Consider the following 25,239-nt stretch of genomic DNA (forward strand, 5'->3'; position numbering starts at 1 on the left):
ACATTATCTTTCTGCACTACTTTATCCATAAATTCCTTTGACAAAACATTTTGCAGATGCACACCTGTTTTCAATATATGGTTTACTGCATAAGAAAGTCCAGACAAATCACTCTCAAACAAAAGATGAAACAAATATGGAATACAATGTCGAAATCTTGGATCTTCTGCATATAATCTTGATGTACGATATTCAGATGCAGGAATCTGCACAGGTCGATCATCATATCGTCCTCCTTTTCCTGTGGGAAACAATTGAGGGTAACAACGAGCTTCCAAGCTTTTTTCCCATACATTAATGGGACTTCCTTTTGCTTCTTTCATTTGGAATAAGTCTATAGTATTCCTCATCACTTCTTTAGAATGCAGTGGATGAACACTGTACTGTTTGTAGATTTCTTCAGTTCTGGACACATCCACTTTTTCAATTTGTCCAGATGGCAAGTCACTATCTTCTTCTACAGTTATTTCTTCTTCTCTCACATACACATTTCTGTAATATTAATTATTTTTTACCAGATACAACGTTGCCTTTTTCACTTTCTTAACATCCACTAATTCTTTCCGGATTTTCTTACTCTTAGTAGGAATGCCATTAACAAGAATAACTAAAGGCTCATCCTCTACATTTTCTACACCAATTGTTTCAATATTTTTTTCTTTAAATCTAGAAGCAAATATGCAACTCTTCACTGTAATCCCCTCTGTAAATCAGAAGGAGGCAATTTTCCTGTCTTAGGCTCCATACGAACAATAGCCTGAAATGGATGCACACGTTGAATAAGAATAGACTCATAGGTATTTAAATCCGTCAGTTCAGAAGGAATATTTACCAACTCAAGATAATTATGCACAGCTCTAGCAGGCATTTTGTTCTCGTCTAAATCGTTATAACAGTATTTACAAATACGCTGATCAGAACCCAAGTTAAAACAATTCTCTACCATAAATAAGTTGCAAAATCAATCCACTCAATATTATTTTCCTTTTCACTCTTTAAACACAAATCAACACTCCAGGTCTAATTTTTATAATGAGTTTGTTGACAACAGACACAACAATATTTTGGCCTTTCACCTGAAATCACCCTAAACTTTGTAATTTCTTGCTCAAAATTATCCGTACAACAATGTTGTACATTCTCTTCTACATTTCCTTCTATTAATATCTCAATTTCTGCACTGTCTTCCTCAGGACCAAAATAACTAACCTCAATCTTATCACCAATGTGCTTTACATTTGATACAGATCCATGCAAAAGAGCACTGTTAAACTTTTTTAACATTAGTGCTGGACTTTTTGCATAATACAATCTTCTGACTAATTTCCTCATTTCAGAATGATGTACTGCTCACATCCTGAAATGGTGAAAAACACTTTGACATACTTTTTTAGAAACACAAGCCAGAGAATGACCTTGCAAACCAGTATTTTCTCTTACTCTGCAAGGGTCTAGTCCTTGCACCATCTTAAACTTTTGGTTCGCACTTTTCTTTGTATAGTTACGTAAGAAATTGCATAAAAAATCAATAGATTCTTGCCGTACACTACAAATACTACTACACTTCCAAGTGTACACTGGAGCTTTAGGACGTCTCCCTAAAACTTCATCAGCTAACACCTCTTCTTCTTTTCTAGGAACAATATTTTCTTTCTCAATAGGACACCCATTTCTAACGTCATAAGCACAACCACTGGTGTCAACTGCATGCAACAAATCATTACTCTGAAGATAACTTTCTTCATTAAAAAAAGGCTCAGAACTTGAACTTTCCATTCACCCAAAAAAAAACTCACAAAAATTACTTCTGTTAATTACTCTTCTCCACTTACTTTTGGCCTTCATTAAATGGATTGGTTTATCTAGTGATCGATTTCTATTCAATTTGAAAGCTTTGTCAACTACATTTCTATACCTTTCTTCTTCTTATAAAAAACTGTTTTTTTTACATCCCTTAATTTCTTTAATTCAATTTAATAGAACTCTTTAAAAAAAATGTTTTTTCCAAATTTCCATAAATTTATTTTTCCTCCATTTACTATACACTATTTTTTCTGCAGTTGACTTTCCATGATTGTTCTCTTTATTCTTCTTTTTCTTTTCGTTGCAGACACACTAATACCATTCTTTCCTTTGTGCACACTTCTCTTAGGGCCCGATGTAGGTGCCCTAATACCGGTCGGAAACGGCCGAATTCGGCCGTTTCCGACCGGTATTACGGTTTTCAGATGTAGGGCATGCATTTACAGAATCGGTATTTTACCGATTCTGTATTTACCGATTCGGTAAAATTACCGAATCGGTAAATACAGACTCGGTAAAATACCGATTCTGTAAATGCAGATGTAGCTGGCACATGTCAGAGTGCCACAGGGCTTCAAGATTCGGTATTTTACCACCCAATCCAATTGGGTGGTAAAATACCGAATACAAGTGTGCATGCACATCTGTGCATGCACACCTGTGCAATGTGACACACAGACATGCCCTTAGGGCATGTCTATGTGCCACATGGCACACAAGTCCGGAATTGGGGTGCTAGAGGGTGTCAAAGTGACACCCCCTGCACCCTTACAAAAAACGGTAATTACTGAATCGGTAAATACCGATTCGGTAATGACCATTGATTCCTATGGGCTTCAATGCCCATAGGAATCAATGGGCTTTACCGATTCGGTATTTACAGAATCGGTAAATACCGAATCTTAACGATTCGGTATTTACCGAATCTGAAATACCTACATCCCACCCACTCCATTTTACCACTTTTTAAATACCGAATTGGCATGATTCGGTATTTAAGAAGTGGTAAAATGAACTTACCTACATCGGGCCCTAAGTCTTTAATATTCTCCTCAGAAACGTGTTCCTTCTCTTACCAGGACTTTTTTTCTTAACACATGGTTCTTCATGTAAATCTTGTGGATAACTTCTCTTCAAATAAACACCTTTCTTTTATTGTTTCTTCTTTTGACATTTGGTAGGCATGATACCATTTTTTCTGTATTGATAAACAGAATCTATTAAAAATATATATATATATCATTATAAAAATAAATATATGAAATATTCTATAATATTACTTATAAGGACAGAGGGACGAATATGACGAGAAATGTGAGACTATAAAAATAAAAGTACTTACAATAAAAGAGGAAGAAGTATGAAACAAGGAAAAATATAACGAAAAAGGGGAGTTTAAACAGACTCTGCAATATAACGGGATAAAGGAAGTATGCATAAACTGGAAAGTATCAATAGGTGAGGTAGACTCTGAAGAGAAAGATGGAAATATGAGGACAGAAGAAAGAGTATAAGGAGAAAAAAAGAAACTAAGAAGACAGAGGGAGCACTATAATAAGACAGGAAAAGACTCTAAAGAAAAAAGAAGGAATATGTGAAAAGACACACAACTATAAGAACAAAAAAAGAATACTAGCAAAGGACAGTGTGTATAAGGACAGACAGAACATTACCAGAAGAGAGCACGAAGAATGTGGGGAAAATTGGAGCATAAGGAAAAAAGAGATGTACAAGAACAGAGGATACAGTCTGAGGAGGAAACAAGCAGTACAAACAGATGGAATATTATGAAGAATGAAAAGTGTATGAGGAAAGAGGCAGAAGTATTACAATAGAAACAAATATAAAGAGAGAGATCAGTATGAAAACACAAAGAATATGAGGAAAGTGCTGCAGAGTGTATGCAGGGAGTCAAGGAGGAGTAAGAGAACAGAGCAAACAATATCAACAGATTTAAGAAGTATAAACAGAGAGAATAGAAAATGAAAAGAGAAAAGGAATATGAAGAAAAAGAAGAAAATATGAACACAGAGTAGTAGAGAATGCAAAGTATAAGAAAAGAGAGGAGAAATGTGAGTACAGAGAGAAGAGTATTAGAGAAAAAAGAAAAGTGGGAAAACAATAGATTACCTACAAAGAACAGCGAGAATAACAAGAAACAGAGAATATAAGAACAGAAGAGTATATATGTAGAAAGACGAAACACTGTAAAAAGACACAGACACAAAAATGTGGACAAAAGACAATTATGAAGGAAGACTGATCGTATAAAGAGAGAGGGAGTACTATGAGAATACAATAAGAACTACGACAACAGTGGTGAATATAAAGACAAGAGAAAATATAAAGAGGAGGACAAATATGCAAAAAGAGGAGCAAGTATGAAAAAAAGTATAAAAAGAGAACAGAGTATAAGAAAAACAAGGTAGTAAAATGATAGAGGAAGAAGTAAGACGAGACAGGAGGGAGTATGACAAGAGAGTGTAGAAAATATACAAAAATGTTCGAATATAGGGCCATATTATCAAGCCTGGGCGATAAAATTACCGCCGGTTTATCGGCAGCAAACTGCCGCTAAAGTGGTGATAATGGGCTTGATAATAGGCTCTATGGAATTCCAATGAAGCTCATGTTAGATGTACTTCACATCTAACATGTGCATCTAACAATTCCATAGAGCCTATAATCAAGCCCATTATCGCCACTTTAGTGGCAGTTTCCTGCCGAAAAAAAGACGATAATTTTATCGCCCAGGCTTGATAATATGGCCCATAATTCCTTAATATACACACATGCACAGTGTGATATTACCCAAAAAATTATAAGACAATACATTTTACCAAAACACATTCACTACTGTAAAACTTTTAAAAAGGTGTGAATATAACTCCTTAATGTACACACATGCACAGTGTGATATTAGACACAAAAAATTAGACCATGCATTTTACTATTTACTACTGAAAAATGTTTAAATAACTATACATACTCCATATATATACTTATAACATTTCAGTGAACAGCACTAACTCATTTTCCAAATACATATACAATTTAACACATTTGTTCTGCCACTATTACAGCCAAAAAAGTAAGGGGCATATTGTCAAGGACCAGTGTTAAAATTATCGCCATTTTATCGTCAGGAAACTGCCGATAAAACGGCGATAATGGGCTTGATATTAAGCCTTTGTTAATTCCCATAGAAGCCCTTGTTAACATGAGAACATGGGTTTCAATGGAAATTAACAAGAGCGTTTTATCACGCCCATTACCGCTGTTTTATCGGCAGTTTCCTACCGATAAAACGATGATAATTTTAACACTGCTTCTTGATAATATGCCCCTAGCACAATACAACAACAGAGATGCACAAGAGGCTTGTAAATCAACTCAGACAATATACAGAGGGAAATAAAAAAAAGAGGACAGAACCGGGAGTATCAGGAAAAAAATTTAATATGAAGAGAAAGGGAAGAAATTGAGGAGACAAAAGAAATAAGAGAAGAAACAGGAAAATATAAAGACAAGCAAGGGCAATATGACCACAGAGGACAATATAAGAAAAACACAGTAGTACAGAGAGAGAGAAAACAGTAACAAAAGAGAGAGGGAAGTATAAAAAGAAAGGCTAGAAATTATGGAAAAAGGGACAAATATAGGGCCATATTATCAAGAAAGGACGACACATTATCACTGCTTTTATCAGCAGGAAACTACTGCTAAAGCGGCGAAAATGGGTTTCATAATATGCCCTTGTGAATTCCCGTTGAAGCCCAGATTAACACCATAACCTGGGCTTCCATCGGAATTCACAATAAAAGCAGCGATAATGTATCGCCCTTTCTTGATAATATCGACCATAATTCCTTAATGAACACATATTAAACGAAAAAACATAACAGCATGCATTATAGCAAAACACATTTACGACTATTAAACGTTTAACAAGGGACGAATATAGGGGCATATTATCAAGACAAGCGATAAAATTATTGCCGCTTTATCTGCAGAAAACTGCAGATAAAGCGGCGATAATGGCCTTGATAATTGCTCTATGGAATAACAATCGAAGCCCATGTTAGATGTGAAGGACATCTAACATAGGCTTCGTTTGGAATTCCATAGAGCATATTATCAATCCCATTATCGCTGCTTTATCAGCAGTTTTCTGCCGATAAAGCGGCAAAAATGTTATCACCTGTCTTGATAATATGCCCCATAATTCCTTAAAGTACAAGGGTGCACCACACACATTCCCATACAATTTATCAACTCACCAAATTGATTTCTAGATTAAGAACAATACCACTCACACAGTAGATATTGTTATACAGAATCTCCCTAGTTCAGTGTTTCCATCAAAACCACGAAATGGACCATTTTCCCACTCGTTTTACACATACATACATATAAACAACCAATTAACATCCTTCACACATTTATTCAAAACGAAACACAATTCTATTGCTTTAACATTGCAAACCTTTCCAACTGACATAACCTTCCACCCTACCCCCAACAGATCATGCAAAACTCAACTGTCAACAGAGGTCAAAAGTTCAGCACTGTATAAAACAATGCTCCTCAACAATTTTAGACTAGGCATAAGCACTTACTTATAAGTACCAATAAAGAGAAAAGGTCTCATTACAAGCAACTAACATATAAACACATAAACTTGATAGATATCTGAAAAATATATATTTTTTATTGATTTTTTCTTCTTGCTTACGTACGCTTATGTGAAACGACTTTCAGAATTCACGCAGTACACGTACACTAAATATACCGTAAAAAAAATAAAAAATAGCATCTATCACAGAAAATGTTCAATCCCCGGGGACCCAATCCCCGGGTGCTCAAATATAACGTTCAGCACCGTGGAAAGAGCCCCAAAACCCCCATGGTCCCAGCCGACTCCCTGCGTCCTAAGGGAGCCAGCATTCCTTTTTGTCAGAGAGACCAGCTGACAGGCTGCTCTCTCAGATGAAAAGCAATCTGCTTTCCTTCTTGAAAGAGAACTCTTGCCCTACCATAGTGAACAGTAGTGTCCCAGGGATAGGCACCCCATAACACTACAGGAGCCAACCCTGTTAGGTGGTCGCCCCGACCGCCATCAAAGGCTCAACAAAGCCCATCCAAAACTTTGACCTTGCAGATCATTCTAAACTCCCCTAAGCAGTCCTAGGGCACAGGAAGTCCGATAGCAAATAGATACCTTTTCCTGTCAATCTACACATATATACAAATAAATAAAAAAATCACATTTATTCCCACATTAAATCAAAACAAAACACACTTTTATATTGCTTGAACTTTTGCACACTTTCCAACTGACAAAACCTTCAACCCTTCCCCCATTCCACAATCTGCCAGTTACCATAGAAACACTTCAAAAAACATCTAACTCAGCACGCAGGTGAAAACTTCATCATACATTGTAGCAAATTAAAACAGCAAGTGTGCTTGACTTGAGAATATACCAACTTATCTTAGGTAACATTCTTTTCTATCAGTTGTTCTTAACCAATAAAAATCAGGCTTTTAAAAAACAGAAACATGCATCCTAGCTTAGTGTACAATATTGTCGAACAACAAATCATTTCTTTCTTTTTTCAAAACTGCATGTTGTCCACCATTTTAGAAACATCTTACTTTTCAAACTGCCATTTCATTTACAGAGACCTTCAGAGTGCATCCCGATCTCTCTTCAAGATGTTTACAGTGTGCATTGTGGGACACAGCTATATTTTCTGGAGCCAAAGGTACGTACAACAGAAAAGAATTCACAAAGACCTACGTTTACCAAATGTAGACATTAAATGGATTGGACAGAGAGGATTAAAGTGGCATCAATTGATACCATTGGTGAAATCCTTTTTACATATCCAACACCATGACCTCATAATTGTGCACTGCGCTGGCAATGATCTAGGCACTTTGACTGGGGTTGCTCTGGAAATGGTTATGAAGGACACCTTTCAACAATTGATGACACTGTTCCCCAAAACTGCCTTTGTATTTTCTAATATATGCCAAAGGCGGAAATGGAAATGGTCCAACAACTATTGTCCACAGATTGAAAAAGGTAGGAAACATGTGAATAAATCTGTTTCTGCCTTTCTTGGAGACTATAGAATGGGGTCCATCTACCACAACAATCTACGTTTCAATATGGATAGCATCTATAGGAGAGACTGCGTACATTTTACAAATGAGGGAAACAGAGTATTCCTCTTGAGCTTTAGACTCTGTATTGGTACTTACTTGTAGGTACTAACATTTCCAATAAACACAAGGGCTCCACCCAACATCTAAACACATACACTTCATAAATATCTGAAAAATATTCTTCTTTTTCTTCCTTCAGTACGCTTATGGGACGACTTCCAATCTTCACACTGTACGTCGTATATACGTGCTTGGTATGCGTACCATAAATCAAACATAAAAAAATTGCATTTATCACTAATTTTTCATAATGCCCGATGACCCCATCCCCCGGGGCTCAAATGTAAGGTTGCGGACCGTGGGAAGACCCCAAGGCCTCCTCGGTCCCAGCTGGCTCCATACTTCCTGCGAGCACCGTCATTGCTTTTCGTCACAAATAGTAGCTTCCATGCTTCCATTCTACTTTCAAAGATGATTTCAACACTTATACATTTTATAAAATAATATAGTACTGCATGCTAAAGGAGAAAAGTCAGCACAATTATAATAAAATAGAAAAAAAAATACTTCCACACTCAACAAACTCGTAAGCAGACTTCACAATTTAATTTAAAAGCATGATACCACAACTAGTCTTATAGAATAAAATAAGTCACAAAATAGGCTGCATACATGGTGACTGTATTGTAATATCACATACAAAAAAGGAAGCCACTCTTACGCTACCAGGAAAATACAACAACACTATAAAGCCCAAATTTCCATTGTAGTGATTTCTTAGTTGCAGTCTAGTTGTCGGATCGACACACACACTCCCTCATGACTGGTATACACCCCTTCAGCGTATCCTTTACTACACACGTGACCCTATGTATAAAAAAGACGGAGCGCACGTGTTGTACGCCATTTTAGAATTGTTCCCAAAGCACCGAACAAGGGGCCCACTACCACATGCGTGGCCTCTTTGGTCACTGAGTTAGTGGTGCCCGAAGCACTGAAGAAGAATCTGCGATGATGATAATGGGAGCACGAGTATGTCGTTACCCATAGAGATATCAAGACTCTGCACCATATATGTGACTTCTTTATTGGAGATCGGGACTACATCATGCAGAAGGTGTCTCTTCCACGAAAAGGTGAGCAGTGAGGCTTGAGTATGTATCGGAAGAAGTCAAAGGGTTGTAGCTCACTACATACAAAAATGTGACTTAGTATATTACACAAAAGCACTCCTACATAATGTATTATTTACATGTTCAAATTTTTTTCCCAAGAGCAGTAAAGTTTTTTCATCGCTGAAATGTCCGGAATATATTCACATTACAAACAGTTCATAGAAATCTGACAATCAACGTCTATAAAAGCACAATATTATCTAACTCCAAATTAATATAGCAAGAATTACCAATCATAACATCTTTCTTTTAATATCTTTTAGATGTACAGCTTCAGGATGGATTATGTAACACGGACAACGGCAATAGCACATGGTGAGCAAAGAAGCTTGTTTCTGAAACAACGACAAATTATCTGTCAAAGGAGAGAATATGTAGTATGCAGCAGGTGCAAAAAAATCATTGAGCTAACAGGGCTTCACCAAGGATGAGATAGCTTCCTGAGCCCTCAAACAGTCGCACCGGAGTACGTCACAGATCTTTTAAAGACATTTTGCTTGTTAATAAGGCTTTGATCATTTCCCCCCACTTACACCCCAGCAGCTCTTCTCTTCTTTTTGCTTGAACTAAAAACCTACCCCAAATTTTTTCTAGCCCTCCCACCCCCGATAATTTTCACTGTGATTGAGCCTCTGCTTCACGTACCCATCCCCTATCGTGTGTGTCTCTGCCATGTTTTAATTTCCTTTTTTCCCTTTCTCTTTCTTACTCTCTCACATCATTTCTCTTTCTTTTTTAAAGATTTGGACGCTGCTATCTCCACTCTGCTGTATACAACCATATTTGAATTGAAATGATTAACTCTCTTAATTACAGTGAAGGCTTCTTCCACACGTAGAGCACCATCTTTCAATAACGCCAATGGCACTAGGTGGCAAATAATTTTGCTTCCGAAACAACAAATTATCTATGAAAGAAGTGAGTGGGTAGTGTGCACCAGCTTCACTGTGTAAAATATATAATTACCCCCCAGCAGTGACAACAGATAGGTTACAACAGTCTGACAAACAGATCTACAAGCTTATTACACCAGTTTTGTGTCACTTTTAACATAGGAAAAGTGACGCAAGCAGGTTGTAAATCTACGTCTAACTTTTAAAAAAAAAGTCTCAACTCCAGACTCTGCTGCACAGTTTTAATGTTGTTTTCTCTCTCTTTCCTTCTCTCTCTCGCACTCTGTGACATCATTCGTCTTTCTCTTTTAAACTTATAGACACTGCTGTCTGCTTTGACATGTATAACAACAACTAAAGTGAAGTTGTGAATTCCACTGGCCGCAGTGTTAGGCCGCAGAGTGTATACAACGGTAAGCACAGAGGCCTAGATATACAATGCCTTCATTAGAAGGCATTAGAAATAAGTCACCATATTTACAATCCCGTTGTGCAACTTTTGTGTCAGTGACGCAGTAGGCACTTCCATATAGACACCACTTGAACGCGGCACTATAACAGAAGTAAAATGTACCAGGCACACTGCACACGTAAAATCGTACTGTTACCTTGACTTCTGATGCTTCATATCATTTACTCACATCTACATAATTCTAAACTCTAATTTTCTTTTTTATTTTGCAAATTACCAATCCAACATGCTTTGGAGTCCACTTCACAATTTGTTTATAATATTGTTTTTTTAAAGTTATTTTTCTAGTTCTTTATAATATAGTTATCATTAAGTTTCGTTTACAGTTATTCTTTTAATAAAAGTTAATAAAAACAACTACATACTTCTTTTTTTTTGTGGGGTTGACAGTCCACAATAAATATACTATTTATAATGTTCAACTACTATAGTAACATGTTCAAAAGTAAGATTGAAAAGTACTGACTTATATTTTCTATGGGTACACTACAACATGGTAAAGAAATCAAACTAATGCGAAACAATGCGTACCACATTTACAAAACTCTTCCGACATTTTCCCATGCAAAACTACCACCCTACAAAATTAAGTGTGGGCCTCAATGACGCACCTCAAACCACGGAAACAATCACCCCACAAAGATTTCTATATTTTGTGAGAGGGACTGTGTGCCCTCAGCCTGGTGCCCTGGAGTCCACCACGCCCAGACCCAGTTCCTGCAGTGTCTTGGGGGGGGGAAACAGCCATTTCAACGAGGTCATAACCACGCGTGATCGTCACCACAAAGCCATTAGCATGCATATGGCTTTACCACACATGCTTTTACAACTAGTATGCATTTACCAGGCATGATAAACGCATAATCTTAATAATGTGTTTGTGTTGACGAAAACGCGTTGGAATGGCTCTGGCTTACGTCCTTCAAATCAGTTTTTAGGTATACGTGTGACCAACTCATAAGATCGGAGGCCAAGGACAAACACAGTGGTGTCTGTGCTAGGAAATCTCATGGATCTTAGAGAAGATAAGCGAAGAGTAAAATGAAAGTAACAGGTATAATAAAAATAACGGAGAAAAACTACTAAAATGGCGGTGGACGGATTATGTAATCAACGTTTGGCGCCTCAACACTACATTTCAAATAAACATAGATACAATATGTTTATTAATATATTACAAAAGTATTGCAGAGGAGGAAACACACGGCCCGGGAAAAGAAAGCGGCAAATGTAATACCTGAAATGAGGAGAGGTTTGCATGGCGAACTTGAAGAAAAAGAAAAAAACGTGGGCTTGGAAATGAGGCTGTGCATGCGTAGAGAGTACAACTGGTGCACAAAAAAACAAAACGTAAAGTTTTACATACTATCATAGAAATATAGATCTTTTTTTGACCAGTAAAGTTAGTTCTTAAAAAGAGACATCACCTTATATGCTGCTCTCTCTTTTGAAAAACAATCTGCTTTCTTGAAAGAGAGAACAGATTAACTTGCTCTCTTTTTCAAATAGGAAAACGGTTTCCTGTGGTAAAGTAAAAGCGGCGACGGTACCGCCCTACCATACCAAACAGCAGTGTCCCGGAATGACGCACCCCGAGACACTGCAAAAACGGACCCTGGGAGATGGTGGACCCCAGGGCCACCAAGGGTTCCAGGAGGGGGGCAGCGTGACCCCCTCCCAACATTAAAAAAACACAGGGGATTACAGGTACCCGGGGCTGGAAGGTCATTTTACATATTACTGCCCCAGGAAAGTGGCGGTCCCTGCGACGTGTACGGGGAGAGAGAGAGGGAGAGCTGAAAACACACTTTTTAAAAACTTTTTTTTTAAAAAGCCTTGTTGGGGTGACAGTCCCCGAAACTGAGGGGAAGAGGACCGTAACCCCCTGCAAACTTCAAAATAAAACCACGGAGGGGTGGCGTTCCCCGGTGCTTGGGAGACTGAGGAGAAGAGGACCGTAACCCCCTGCATACTTCAAAATAAAACCACAGGGGGTGGCGTTCCCCGGTGCTCGGGGCACCTTACAAGCCCCCCACTATGAAAACAATTGCCCCCGAAATTTGCCCCCCCCGGGACCTAATGAATAAAACAGACTTCTATTTTTTATTTCCCTTTTCCACTGCGTACTTATACCATACGCATACCCGCCAATTTTTTATTTAAAGAATAAATAAAATTAACCCTAACGATCCATGTACGGCCCCCTGAGCAAGCCTAGAGGGTCAGGATGTTTCTACCCTGCCCCCTTTCCTTATTTCGCAACTTTGTTTTACTGTTTTCTTCTGAGTCGCTTTTAGCGACGAACAAGATGGCTGCCAACACTTCCTGGTTTGGAGTGTTCACGCACAGTTGACAGCCAATCAGCATGCAGCTCATGCGCGTTATTGTACGGATTTCGGTACGCGTGCTGTACTCCGTCTTTAGATATCGCTATGAATTTACTTGTAATTATCTAAAGATCTACTGAACGGATTTACACCATTTAACAAAAAGCACAATCTGCGAACCAAACTCTACCTCTCTGCCAAATTTGGTGTAATTCCGTTCAGCCGTTCGGGCTGTAGCCCTGGCTAAAGGTCCCTATGGAAAATTGCATGGGGAAAACACATTTTGGGACCCCCCTTTTTTCTCGGCCCCCACTTGACGAATTAGCCCCACACTTTCAGGGAAGGAGCGGAACCGAGCAGGCCATTTTTTTGAAGAAATTAGTGAAGATTCGTCCACCGACGTAAAGTTATTCCAAATAGAATGTTGTGGATTTCCTATGGAAAGTAGATCCTAACTATAACTCCCTACTGGCGACCGCCAGTAGATAATATGTATATATATATATATATATATTCAATGAAAAAACCATTGGTTATAGAACATATATAGTTAGGAATTTGCATTTACAAAACCTTATTTTACTCGCATAAAACCATTGAAATTCCATATATAGTTAGATGCGCTAACTATATATCGCGCACCCGCAATCCACTGCTGATGATGTCACATATTACATCATTCATGACATGGTTAGTGACATCACTGATGACATCACTGATGACATCTCAAATGACATCACTGATGACATCACTGATTACAACATCCAGTGGCTGTATGTTTCTGTAAAGTTAAAATATGTTTTACATATTGACGAATGAGTGGATATATAAGTGTCTGGATGAAGGATTTACTAGGTGCATGACTGACTGATTGAGTGAGTGATTAAATGTGTCTCACTGAGTGCATGGGTTAGTGACTAAACTGTTTTAATTTGTGCATCATTATATCTGTTGTTCTACAAACTGCTGCATATTAGGCATGGGCGGAAAATCCGTTCCGCTCGCGGATTTTGCGGATTTTCGGGAAATCCGCAATCCGCGAGATTTGCGAATTTCCTGCAAAATCCGCAAATCCGCGAGCAGCGGATTTTGCTCGCACTGCTCGCACTGTTCGCGTGAGTTCGCGCCCCGCGAATAAGTGCGAAATTGCAGAAATACGATTTAAGCAAAACTGAAAGTAACTACTTACCAGGTTCAAAAGTTCAGGCACATCATTAGTAGCCATTTCCTGTAGTGCTTCCTGAGGGGCCCCTCCAGAGTTCAGTTGCCAGTTGAAACTATTATGTGACCCTGCTCTGAACCTCAGAATAGTTACACATATGCCACAAAGGTCATGAATTACAGCTAAGGGAGACAAGCAGGAGCCAGGCTGGAAGTTAAAATCCATTAATCAGCCCCTAATTCATTATTGTCAGTTGGGGCAGGGCAGGTGTTGTAACTAATTTTGCAACAATGAAAGCACTTAGCAAGTGCAAAAGATCACTAATCAGGGCGCACTAAGGAAGCAGGTGCCAGCTAAAAAAATATTCTGTGACACATTAATCAGCCCCAAATTAATTCAGGTCACTTGAGGCAGGGAAGGTGTGCTTTGCTTTGCCGAAAATAATGTACACTGGACAACCAGAGGGTGTGGTGATGAAACAGAGGGTGGCATGGGTGGGCCAGAGGGTGGCATGAGTAGTCAGAGAGTGGCAGTGGTGACAGAGAGTGGCAGTGATGAAGAAGAGTGTCCCAAACAGGTTGGACACGTAGAAACAACAAGTTCGCAAAACTTGCGACCCGACAGGTAAGTTCGCAAATTGCGAAATTGTAAAAACCCTCGCGAACTGGCAGAAACACGGGCGAACACAAAAAAAAAAAAATCCGCAAATTCGCGGGAATTCGCGGATTTTGCGGATTGCGAGTTCGCAAATCCGCAAATTCGCGGATTGCCAATCCGCAAAATCCGCTCATGCTTACTGCATATGTTGATCAGTAGCTATATGAGTAACTGTATGGGTTATTGATTGGTTGTCCAAGTATTTGTATGGGAAACTGAGTGTGTGTGTATGGGTGGCTGGGAGGTGTGTGACTCTGTACATAGATGTGTGAGTAGTTGATTCACTATATGTATAGATTCAAAAGTGCATGTGGAAACAGCTGTATGGGCGGTTTACTGTGCATGAGTGTATTAGTGAGTGAATGGATATCTCAGTGCTACATGTCAAAGTAAGTACATATGTAAAACACAGTACATGTGAGAGGTGACATATATAAATAACTGTGCATAAGAGCCAGTGAATGTGTGAGTGGCTGTATGGATCATTGTGAACATGTATCAGAGATTGTATAAGAGAGTAAAGTAAATATGTGTTAGTATATGTTTGAATAAGTAAGGTGTGTATAACTGTATAGTTGAGAAAATGGAGGTGTGATTGATTTTTGGCATAACTGACTAGGTGTGTGAGTAACTACATGGATGAGTGACAGTCTGTGACTGTCTGTTTACACTGATTGTATCTAAGGTTATATTAGAGTCTGAAGAGGTTCATGGTATTATCACATGAATGATATCATCAGTGATGTGATCAGTCATGTCAAATGACATGTTATCAGTGATTTTATCAGTGATGTCATTTGAGATGTCATCAGTGATGTCATCAGTGATGTCACTAACCATGTCATGAATGATGTAATATGTGACATCATCAGCAGTGGATTGCGGGTGCGCGATACATAGTTAGCGCATCTAACTATATATGGAATTTCAATGGTTTTATGCGAGTAAAATAAGGTTTTGTAAATGCAAATTCCTAACTATATATGTTCTATAACCAATGGTTTTTTCATTGAATTTTCAAGGTTTTGTAAATGCAAATTCCTAACTATATATCGACTATAACCTATGGTTTTTTCTGTGAATTTCAATGGTTTTTTAATAGCAAATATCAAAAGCTGTCAAATGTCAAGTACGTGATAGGTAAAAACGTTTCGTATTTATGCACGCTGATGTGCTTTGAACGCTGCCCCCCCCCACTCCCCTCTTTTCTCTTAGTAGTACTCTCTCTTTGCAGATAGTGAACGGTAGTTAACGCAGACCTTTACCCCTGTTGTAATCCGTCGTACCTGCTTGTCTCTCCATTTGATTGATTATTATCCAAGCATTTACTGTTTTACAATTGGTTCTCTTTGGATCATTCTCTATTTACAAACAAGCACAAAGTCGCAATACTCTGTTTAGTCTTTGCAGATAGTGAAAAATCGTGTAAAAAAATAAAAGAAATCGAGCAAAATCAGTAGACCACTAATTCGATCTCTTTTTGACCTCGGTAAAATACAAACATTAGGAACAACCCTTCATGAGAAATACGAAAATAGTGAAATGAACTGAGCTCCACACCATGAGGGCTGCAAGACAGCTCGACTCCGCCACCCACACCGCCCAAAATAACGACAAACCCTATGCAAATATTATAAATATACACAACACACCAGCAAAGAAACAGAGTAAAACATTTTATTAAATAACTATTTACATAACTATTTTATACTTTTTATTGCCCGATCCGGCTAGCTCAATCGATCGAGCATGAAACTCATGCACTGATAGCAAGCGTTGAGAGTTTGTAGAACGATGGCTTCAGATTTTCCACATACGGTGTAGTGGCGCGAACTGGCAGGGAGCGTTTGGATTCTACCCCTTCCCCAAATAAGATTTTCATACGTGAATGTTCGTTCATGCTTTTTGTCCCTGAGTTGCTTCCATGTCACTGCCTTACACAAATGGCATAAGTCCTGGTTGTTGAGTGCCATACTTCAGAGTTCTAAGCAGCTCTTGTAACACTGTGTAAACCTTATTTGCACCTGCTGCAGCTTCACTATTCAAAGTAAGTGGGGTCCATTTGTGGACCTGACTGCATTGGAAAACAATGTGATACGGTGCCTCCCTAAACCGCTTGACGGAGGCCCCCGAGGGGCGGTGAGATGGCGCGGACTGAGAGGGGGCGCTTGGCTCCTGCCCCCTCCCCAAGTCGTGTTGCCCTGGTGAGGCCTGAGATCGCCCCCGGCATAGGCGGCCGGCTCCCGGGGTCCGGCGGAATTTTTTCCCTTTTGAAGAATCTTCCATTCTGGACCTTGTCCCACAATCCGTTTGACCTGAAGACACGCTGTCGTGGGGCGCCCCTTTACCGTTTTAGTTGCCATTCCGCCCGCTTTTGGTACTCTGTGCCTCTTCCGCCATTCAGCTGTTTACCGCCCGCTCTTGCGACTACAACGTCTCGCTCACCATGTAGTTGAGTTGCTCCCGCTCTTAAGATTTAACCGAACTTTTTGGACTGCTGAAAGCAGTTGTATTCCGACCGCTGGTTGGTGGAGACATTTTGACTATATTCTGGACCTGCATTGTCGCGTAATGCGTCATATGACGCGACGCGTTAGCGCACCCAAAAGTGCTCCGGTGCGCAAGGCGCAGCTTCCCGGAAACGATCCAGAGCGCGCCGCGCAGCGCAGCGCGTAGCGTAAGCATAACAGGTCATGTGACTTGGTAATAAAACTTTTCATTGGTTCATTTTACTTTTCTTTTCCTAATGATGTAAGACTAGGTCATGTGACCTACAAATAACACTTTTCATTGGATTAAAACATTTTTTTTCCCAAACGATGAAAGCCCCACCTTGTTTCTGGATGTTTCAGACTGAAGCTGGCGTCACCATGAGAGCACCACCATCTCGTAGCTCCGTCGTGGCCATTCCGCAAGCAATCATGGCAGCCGCTCCCCACCGGAAGCCTGCGGGAGTCGACGGCCCCCAAGACTTTTGTACAATCTTCAAGGCTGAGGGGACGCTTTCGAGAATGGAACCCAAGCCCTGGCAGACAAGCGTCCGAGTTCCAAGGTGTCCCAGGGCCATTTTACTGGACCAGGCCCAAATCCGAAGAGCCAGCCGCCATTTTAAGAGTCCTGTGGAAGCCGCCTATTGCTGCACCGCAAGAGTGGGAGCAACTCAACTACATGGTGAGCGAGACGATGTAGCCGTAAGAGCGGGCGCTAAACAGCTGAATGGCGGAAAAGGCACAGTGTACCAAAAGCGGGCGGAATGGCGACTGAAACGATAAAGGGGCGCCCCACTACAGCAGACAAGCCTCCGCCATGTGCTTCAAAACTGCATATGTATCTCGTGATATCAAGGTTGGGCAACCAGTACACAACAAGCAGTTACGAGTCCCATTTACACCGGCACCATTTTGGGCGCGGCCGGGCAGGTCCAGGATCTACTGAAACATAACAAATGAGGCTGACGTCTCTGAAGCAGTTGACGAACAGCAGGACATAGCAAATAAACATGAACTCTCTAAAGCTGTTAACTCACTGCAGGACAAAACAAGTAAACCTGAAACCTCTGGAATAATTGTCGCTCAAAAGAACAACACACAAAACTCTGTAGAGCCTGAAGAAAAAAAAACAGAAGGGCACTGTAGTTTCAGACACACCTAACACTAATGACTAAACAAAGATATCGTCTGTTTATGAAGCAGTTATCATGTTCACAGAATTGACAAAGAAGTGTGCAGACACCAATGCTATTAAGAAACACAAGGAAATCCTAACGCATCAGCATTCTCGGAAGAGGTTGACACAGATAACATCTTAAGGAACCAAGAAAGACCTGTTCACTCTTGACACCCCAGGTGCTGTGTATGTTGCACTATAGTGCTGCATCGAGAAAACGGACAACCCTATTGATGTGAATTTTTCATTATTGATTATTGTAAAGAAATGGCGACTCCCCCCTTTAGCAGATTAGCTAAATGTTTGCGTAATTTAGGCATGAAAGTTATATTATTGTTGTTGTTATCGTTATAGTTCTGGTTAATTTCAAAAAATGGTTAAATATATTTACAGTTTTTGTTGCGTTCGTTATATTTAAAAGTTAATAAAGTTTTAAAATCTAACTTTGTTGGAGTACTATATATCTTTAAAAAATCGGGTGAATGGGGCCTTGAATCGGGTTATTGTCATGTGTGGGCTTTGCAAGTGTACTGCTACAAGATCGGACATTTCAAACTCAAATGCACGTTCTTTTTCTTACCTTTCCGAAGCATGGAGCGCAATAGCAGGCAGAGAAAGGGTGATGCACGTGTTGAACACTGCCTGGCCTGGCAAGTTGCTGGCAGTGCCCCCCCGCCCGCTCCTGAAAGAGGGCACACACACACCGCCGCCCGAGTACTTCACAAATCTTTAAAAGACCATGCGCTTGTTCATGAGGCTTAAATGGTTTATCACCCCTTCTAGAACCCCTGCATCGACCCTCTGACGTTTCCTGGAAGAATTAGCACGTAACACAATACCAAGCCCTGTCAGCTGAAACCCCCGAGAAATCATGGGGCATATTATCAAGGGGGTTTATTTCCGCTTTTTTGGCTTTAAAAGCCAAAAAAAAAAGAGATAAAATTATCTCCCTATTACCAAGCTGTCGCTAACACCAGTTAGTGACAGCTAAAAGGAGATAGCGACCATCTTGGGCCCCGCTTTGCATATCAGTGATATTTATCACTAATGACATGCAAAGTGGGCGTGCCAAGATTTTAGCGACTGGAAACAGTCCCTAACCATCGCTATCTCCTATTACCAACTTTTGGAGATATTCGCGCTAAGCGCGAATATCTCCAAAACCTAACACCTGCCCTGAGCAGTTTTAGCCATGTTATCCAATGGGAAGTGGATAACATGGCTAAGAGCATTTGCTGGATAATGCATGAATATCGCTGACTTTTCAACGATATTCATGCATTGCGGCCATTTTTTATCGCATTTGCGATAAACCTTGCTAATAGCAAGGTTTATGTGCGATAAAATTCGCCGATGTGCGGCGATAATTTTTGTCTCTAAACAAGTTAGAGACAAAAATTATCGCTAGTTGTTGGTAATATGCCCCCGGGTTTTTCCTTGCTGGAATCGGGAAGCGAAAGACTAGCACTGAAATCAGTAGTCTCACGCCTGAATCGGGAGGGTTGGCATGTCTGGATACTCTACAGCTGGGGCCATAAACTACATCCGCAGGGCTAGGTGATAGCCTGGGTCCGGCCTGGACAATCAGACACAGAGGAAGAGGAGTGTCAGAGGGTGCGTTAGTGAATAGGGTGAAAGGGAGGTGTCGGGCGGGCACAGGGTGTGATTCTCAGAGAAGAGCAGCGCAGATGGGGGGAAGTATATGGCCCATGCATGAGAGAGAGAGCGGGGGTGACCAGTGCGTGGGGGAGATGCTTGCGAGGGTGGGGAGCCATGCTGAGGATCGGCGGCGTGCAGAGAGTGGCCCTGGTCAAGGCATCTAAAATGGCTGCCGTGCACGACAAAATTGTGGCATTGGACAAAAACGCAAGATGGCGCAGACAATGTTTATCAATAAGGATTCATTTATAACAAAATATTTACTCGCAGTGACAAAATGGTGGTCAACACTTCCTGATTTCCATCGAATCGAACGTTAACAAACGTCACGCAGCAAAAAAAAAAAAAAAAGCTCACGCACAGAGCAGTTTTTAGACATGTTATCCAATGGAAGGTGGATAACATGGCTAAGAGCATTTGCGGGATAATGCATGAATATCGCTGACTTTTCAGCGATATTCATGCATTGTGGCCGATGTGCGGCGATAATTTTTGTCTCTAAACAATTAAAACGAAGCACAAAATGGCGAATTCCCGTTTCGCTACCAGTTTGCGGCCCAGTTCGCGGCCCGTGAAGCGCTTCTACCGTAAAAAATCATTTTTTTTTATTTTCCCCACGGGACCCTTTAATAACCCCAACAACATTCCTAGGGGGTCAAGAGGGGTATACCTTGCCCCCTTTCAATAAATTCCCCCTTCGTTTTTCACCTCTTCTTCTCTCTCGATCCTACCGAGAGATAAGATGGCGGCCGCTCCGGACTGTTTAGAAGGTTGACAGACACCGGAGAGCCAATCAGCTTTCTGCGCGCAAAGTTCCGTTTCGCGAAAAGTAAGCGGACCGGAGCGCAGCGCGCGCTGTTACAGATATATATCTTGTTTTGAACGTTAATTTCTCAAAAACTACTGGAGCACATATATTGAGACCTAGCAAAGGCACATCGGGCTAACAGTCCCTACAATTTTGCCAAGTTTCGTGCAAATCCATTCAGCCGTTCGAGCTAAAAGTGAGTCCAACCGCCCTATGGAAAACTCAATGTTAAAAACGCGTTTTGGGACCCCCCTTTTTTCTCAGCCCCCCCTTGACGAAACTCCACCAAATTTTCAGGGGCTGCTCAGAAACAAAATGTGCCATTTTCCTGAAAATTTCAGCCGATTCCGTCCACAAACGCCAAAGTTATTAGACATCGAATTTTCAAAAATCCCATAGGGAATTAATCCTAACTATATATACCTACTGGCGATAGCCAGTAGGTAATATATATATATATATATATATATATATATATATATATATATATATATATATATATATATATATATATATATATATATATATATATATATATATATATATATATATATATATATATATATATATATATATATATATATATATACATATATATATATATATATATATATATATATATATATATATATATATATAAATATATATATATATATATATACACATATATATATATATATATATATATATATATATATATATATATATATATATATATATATATATATATATATATATATATATATATATATGTGTGTGTTTAACCAGATTCGCTAATTCAGCGGTTCCCTTTCTCTCAGCATTGGCACCACCCGTGGTAACAGCAACCACCATGTATTGTAATTCTTTCTTACTCCACAACGAAATATAGGTCCAGAATAAAAAGGCGGCACACCAGGAAACAGCACTATAGTTTATTGTGCAATCAAAATCCAAGGACTATGCATTTCGGCATTAGCCTTTGTCAAGTTGCTTCCTGGTCCTCTAATTCCCATAGAAATAGGCTACAGTGTTGCATAACATGAAACAAATACTTCCCTCAATTAAAACTGTACAATTTCATCTTTTGGTGAAATTGAACGGTGATGGATCAAACCCAGATCTTTTGACTGGGTGTGAGTGTTTGATTGGTTCAGATGCTCCATCCATCACCACCCCCTTTTGTACCGTTTTGGCTACCATAAGTGTGGCAGGGTATGCTCAGACATGAGAACCTTGCTCACTTTGCCACTGGATTCAAGCAAGCCGGGCTGAAGGTGGATGGAATGCCAGAAAGCCGGTCCTCGGAAGCTTGTTTCCGGTCCAGGGAAGGCATGGCTTGGCAGTTCGGGCTGGACTGTTCCCATGAGGCACAGGGTCAGACTGATTTGCATATGGCCATGTCTGAACTGGGGTGGTGTGGAGTGCAAAAAAACAATGGATTTAGGCCCAGATCTCTGTACTGGGGTGAATGTATGACATTGTTCTCCATTCTGTCCATCAACTGTGTTTTTTGCAGTTATAAGCAAAACAAAAAATGCTTTTCTTATTGAACTTGGTCCTAACTATAGCTACCTACTGGCGACCGCCAGTAGGTAATACATATCTATATATGTATATATATTCATATATATATCTATATATATATATATATATATATATATATCAGTAGGTAGTTCTAATTAGGTTATAATTAGGATCTAGTTTCCATAGGAAAAGTGTTTTTTTCTCCCAATAACTTTGGTGCCGGTTGACGAATCTTCGCGAAATTTTCAAAACTAGTGATCAGCTCCAGTCAGCCCCTGTCTTGAAAGTTTCAGGGTGATTTGGCAAGAGGGGGCTGAGAAAAAAGGGGGTCCCAAAACGTGTTTTCCCCGTGTTATTTTACATAGGAAACTTTAGACTAAGCTACAGCCCGAACTGCTGAACCAAATTTGGCAGAAAGGTAGCCCTTGGTTCAGAAAGAGCCCTTTTTGTTAAATGGTGTGAATCCGTTCAATAGTTCCTGAGAAATTAGAAAAAGAAAAAAACTTGCTAACTGGGACAGCAGTGGGTTCGCAAACTCTCCAGAGCGCAAGCTTCACTGTGATTGGCTGCCAACACTGTAAACCAGGAAGTATTGGCTGCCATCTTGTGAGAAAGTCACCTCCTGTAAGCGCCACAGGGTTGTGTTGCAGAGAGGTGGTCCGAGGCCACGCCCCTTCTTACACCTCTCTGCAACGCAGCTCTGTGGCGCTTACTGGATATACCTGGTGTGCTAGTTGGACCCCAGGGACCCTCGGGATTCAAGGGGACTGACAGCCTGATTCATGAAAAGTAATTGCGCTCGCAAAGGGCCAGATTCTCAGAATCTGGCCCTTTGCAAGTGCAATTTTTGCATTTGGGATTCTTCATCCCAAAAGTCGCTATTTAAGAACTCGCAAATTTGCGAGGAATAGCATTTAAGGAATCTCTATTAGAGATTCCTTAGATGCTATTATTGAAACATTTAAAACTTGCGAATTCGCAATTTTGGGCCGCTATTTACCGCGAGGTAAAACCTTGTGGTAAATAGCGAAAACTTGGAAAAATGGTTTTAAAAGCATTTTTCTAAGTTGCATGTTACACACACACATGTCCTTTGGACATGTGTGTGTGTAACATCTGTGTAATTTAACATTTCAGGGGTGTTACAGGGTGTCCTTTGGACACCCCTGCACCCTTGAAATCGCAATCTCAATTGCGATTAGCTAATTGCTAATCGCAAATAAAGAATGACTCCTCATGCAGGCCCATAGGAATGAATGGGGAGTTATTCCTTATTTGCGATTAGCAATTAGCTAATCGCAAATAAGGAATCTGTAGGAATCGCAAAAAATATTGCTATTCCTACATGAATCCCGTTTTGCGAGTCTGGAATAGCGATTCCTTATGAATCGCTATTTCAGACTCGCAAAACTTCCCAATGATGAATCAGGCTGTTAATCCCCCAACTTAAAACACACCACGGTGTGTTTGCACAGTGGTGAAGGCAGAGGGCGGGGCCTGATGTGACAAGTGTACAAACGAGCTCCGTGGCACAATTTAAGTTGGGGGATTAAGTTCTATTTAATCCTGAGGGTCCCTGGGGTCCAACTAGCCCACCAGGTGTCTCCAGTCCTTTAAGTAAAGTATTGGTTTTCATGGTGGAGTGCAATCTGTGGGATCACATGAGGATTTACTCTTGCACGCCCTAGCATCATCCTATCAAGCTTCTCGTTTCTTGCCCTTACATGTGCATGGTTCCAGCCTGGCTAAGGTCTGAGGTACAACCCAACTGGTGACTGGTGGCCTTTGGCAGCTTGAGAGTGACTTGGTTCATGAAGCCCTGGGTGTATTTTAATAAATATAAATTCTTTTTGCCACTTGGTGGCATCCTTTCACTCATTCGACAGAATCTCTGCCTATCGCAGGTCACTATGTGGGTGACTGGGTCCTCCTTCATTACCTATCTTTGTCATTCACAGGCACACAGCATCCTGATGCCCCTGCGAGTAATCTGCTTAGTCCTTATTACAATTATAGGTTGTGCATCTCTCTCTCACATACCCATCACACCTCCCAGTAAAACGATAACTGCACAGCAGTGGTCATTATGCTCAACATGAAAACACTTCCCACACAGGCTCGAAACTAAAACACCCTTCCAACCATACACATGACATGGTGTAGCTTGATACCGTAGTGGGTAAGCGCCTCGACAACCAACATGGAGGTAGTAAGCACTTTACAAATGCTACAATACAATACATATTTCAGGCAATTAAAGTACTACATCACACTGAAGGCTGCAAAATAGAGACAAATGAAAATTTCTCACATTTTTTGGAGAAGTGTGATATGGATCTTCAATTAGAGTTGCTGTTTCCACCATGTTCCAATTTGCATCAGCTAAAAAGCGGTCCATTTTTAACATAGAAAGCGTGGTAGATGCACTCTGTCGAAGCCGTTGGATTATACTAAACATTGCCATACGTTTAGCTGATGATACATCACAAAAACCTACAAATAGAGGAACAGATGAGCCACGCAATAGTTGTTTATTTTGAAAAGCAGTTTAAATACTCCTAATAGTTTTGCTTATTCACTGTCAAACCACTGTCAAAAAGCTCTGGCCATGAAACATTGGGAGTGGCACTGATTCTTAAGGCAACAGTCACAATCCTGTAGCTAAATAAATAGTTTGTTCGGGCACCTCCTTGTCCTCAGGCCACACCTTTTTGCAAGATTTACATTCTCAATCTCTGCCGCAGAATATACAGGAAGAACAAATGTATTTGGCTCAAAAATAGCCCCAACGTCCCACATTTTGGCACAAGGAGAAACAATGCTTTAGATCTGCATATGTAATGCCAAAAAGAGTGTTTGCAAAACAAACAAAAAAAGACAAAAGGCCAACAATTGAAAATATGCTGAATGGTTACTATGTAACTGACTTAAATGGAA

General features: G+C 40.1%; 1 protein-coding gene across 1 annotated transcript in view; it reads right to left on the minus strand.

Moving 5' to 3' along the window:
- LOC147733265 (sperm-specific sodium:proton exchanger-like) overlaps positions 1-25,239 on the minus strand; it is a 4,638,748-nt gene that overhangs the window by 2,335,593 nt on the left and 2,277,916 nt on the right. Inside the window, exon 8 of the mRNA XM_086958943.1 lies at positions 24,614-24,795. Coding sequence (XP_086815069.1) covers positions 24,614-24,795 — 182 coding nt within the window. The remainder of the gene's footprint in view (positions 1-24,613; positions 24,796-25,239) is intronic.

Source organism: Lissotriton vulgaris, chromosome 2_1, assembly GCF_964263255.1.
Source record: "Lissotriton vulgaris chromosome 2_1, aLisVul1.2, whole genome shotgun sequence".
Lineage (NCBI taxonomy): Eukaryota > Metazoa > Chordata > Amphibia > Caudata > Salamandridae > Lissotriton > Lissotriton vulgaris.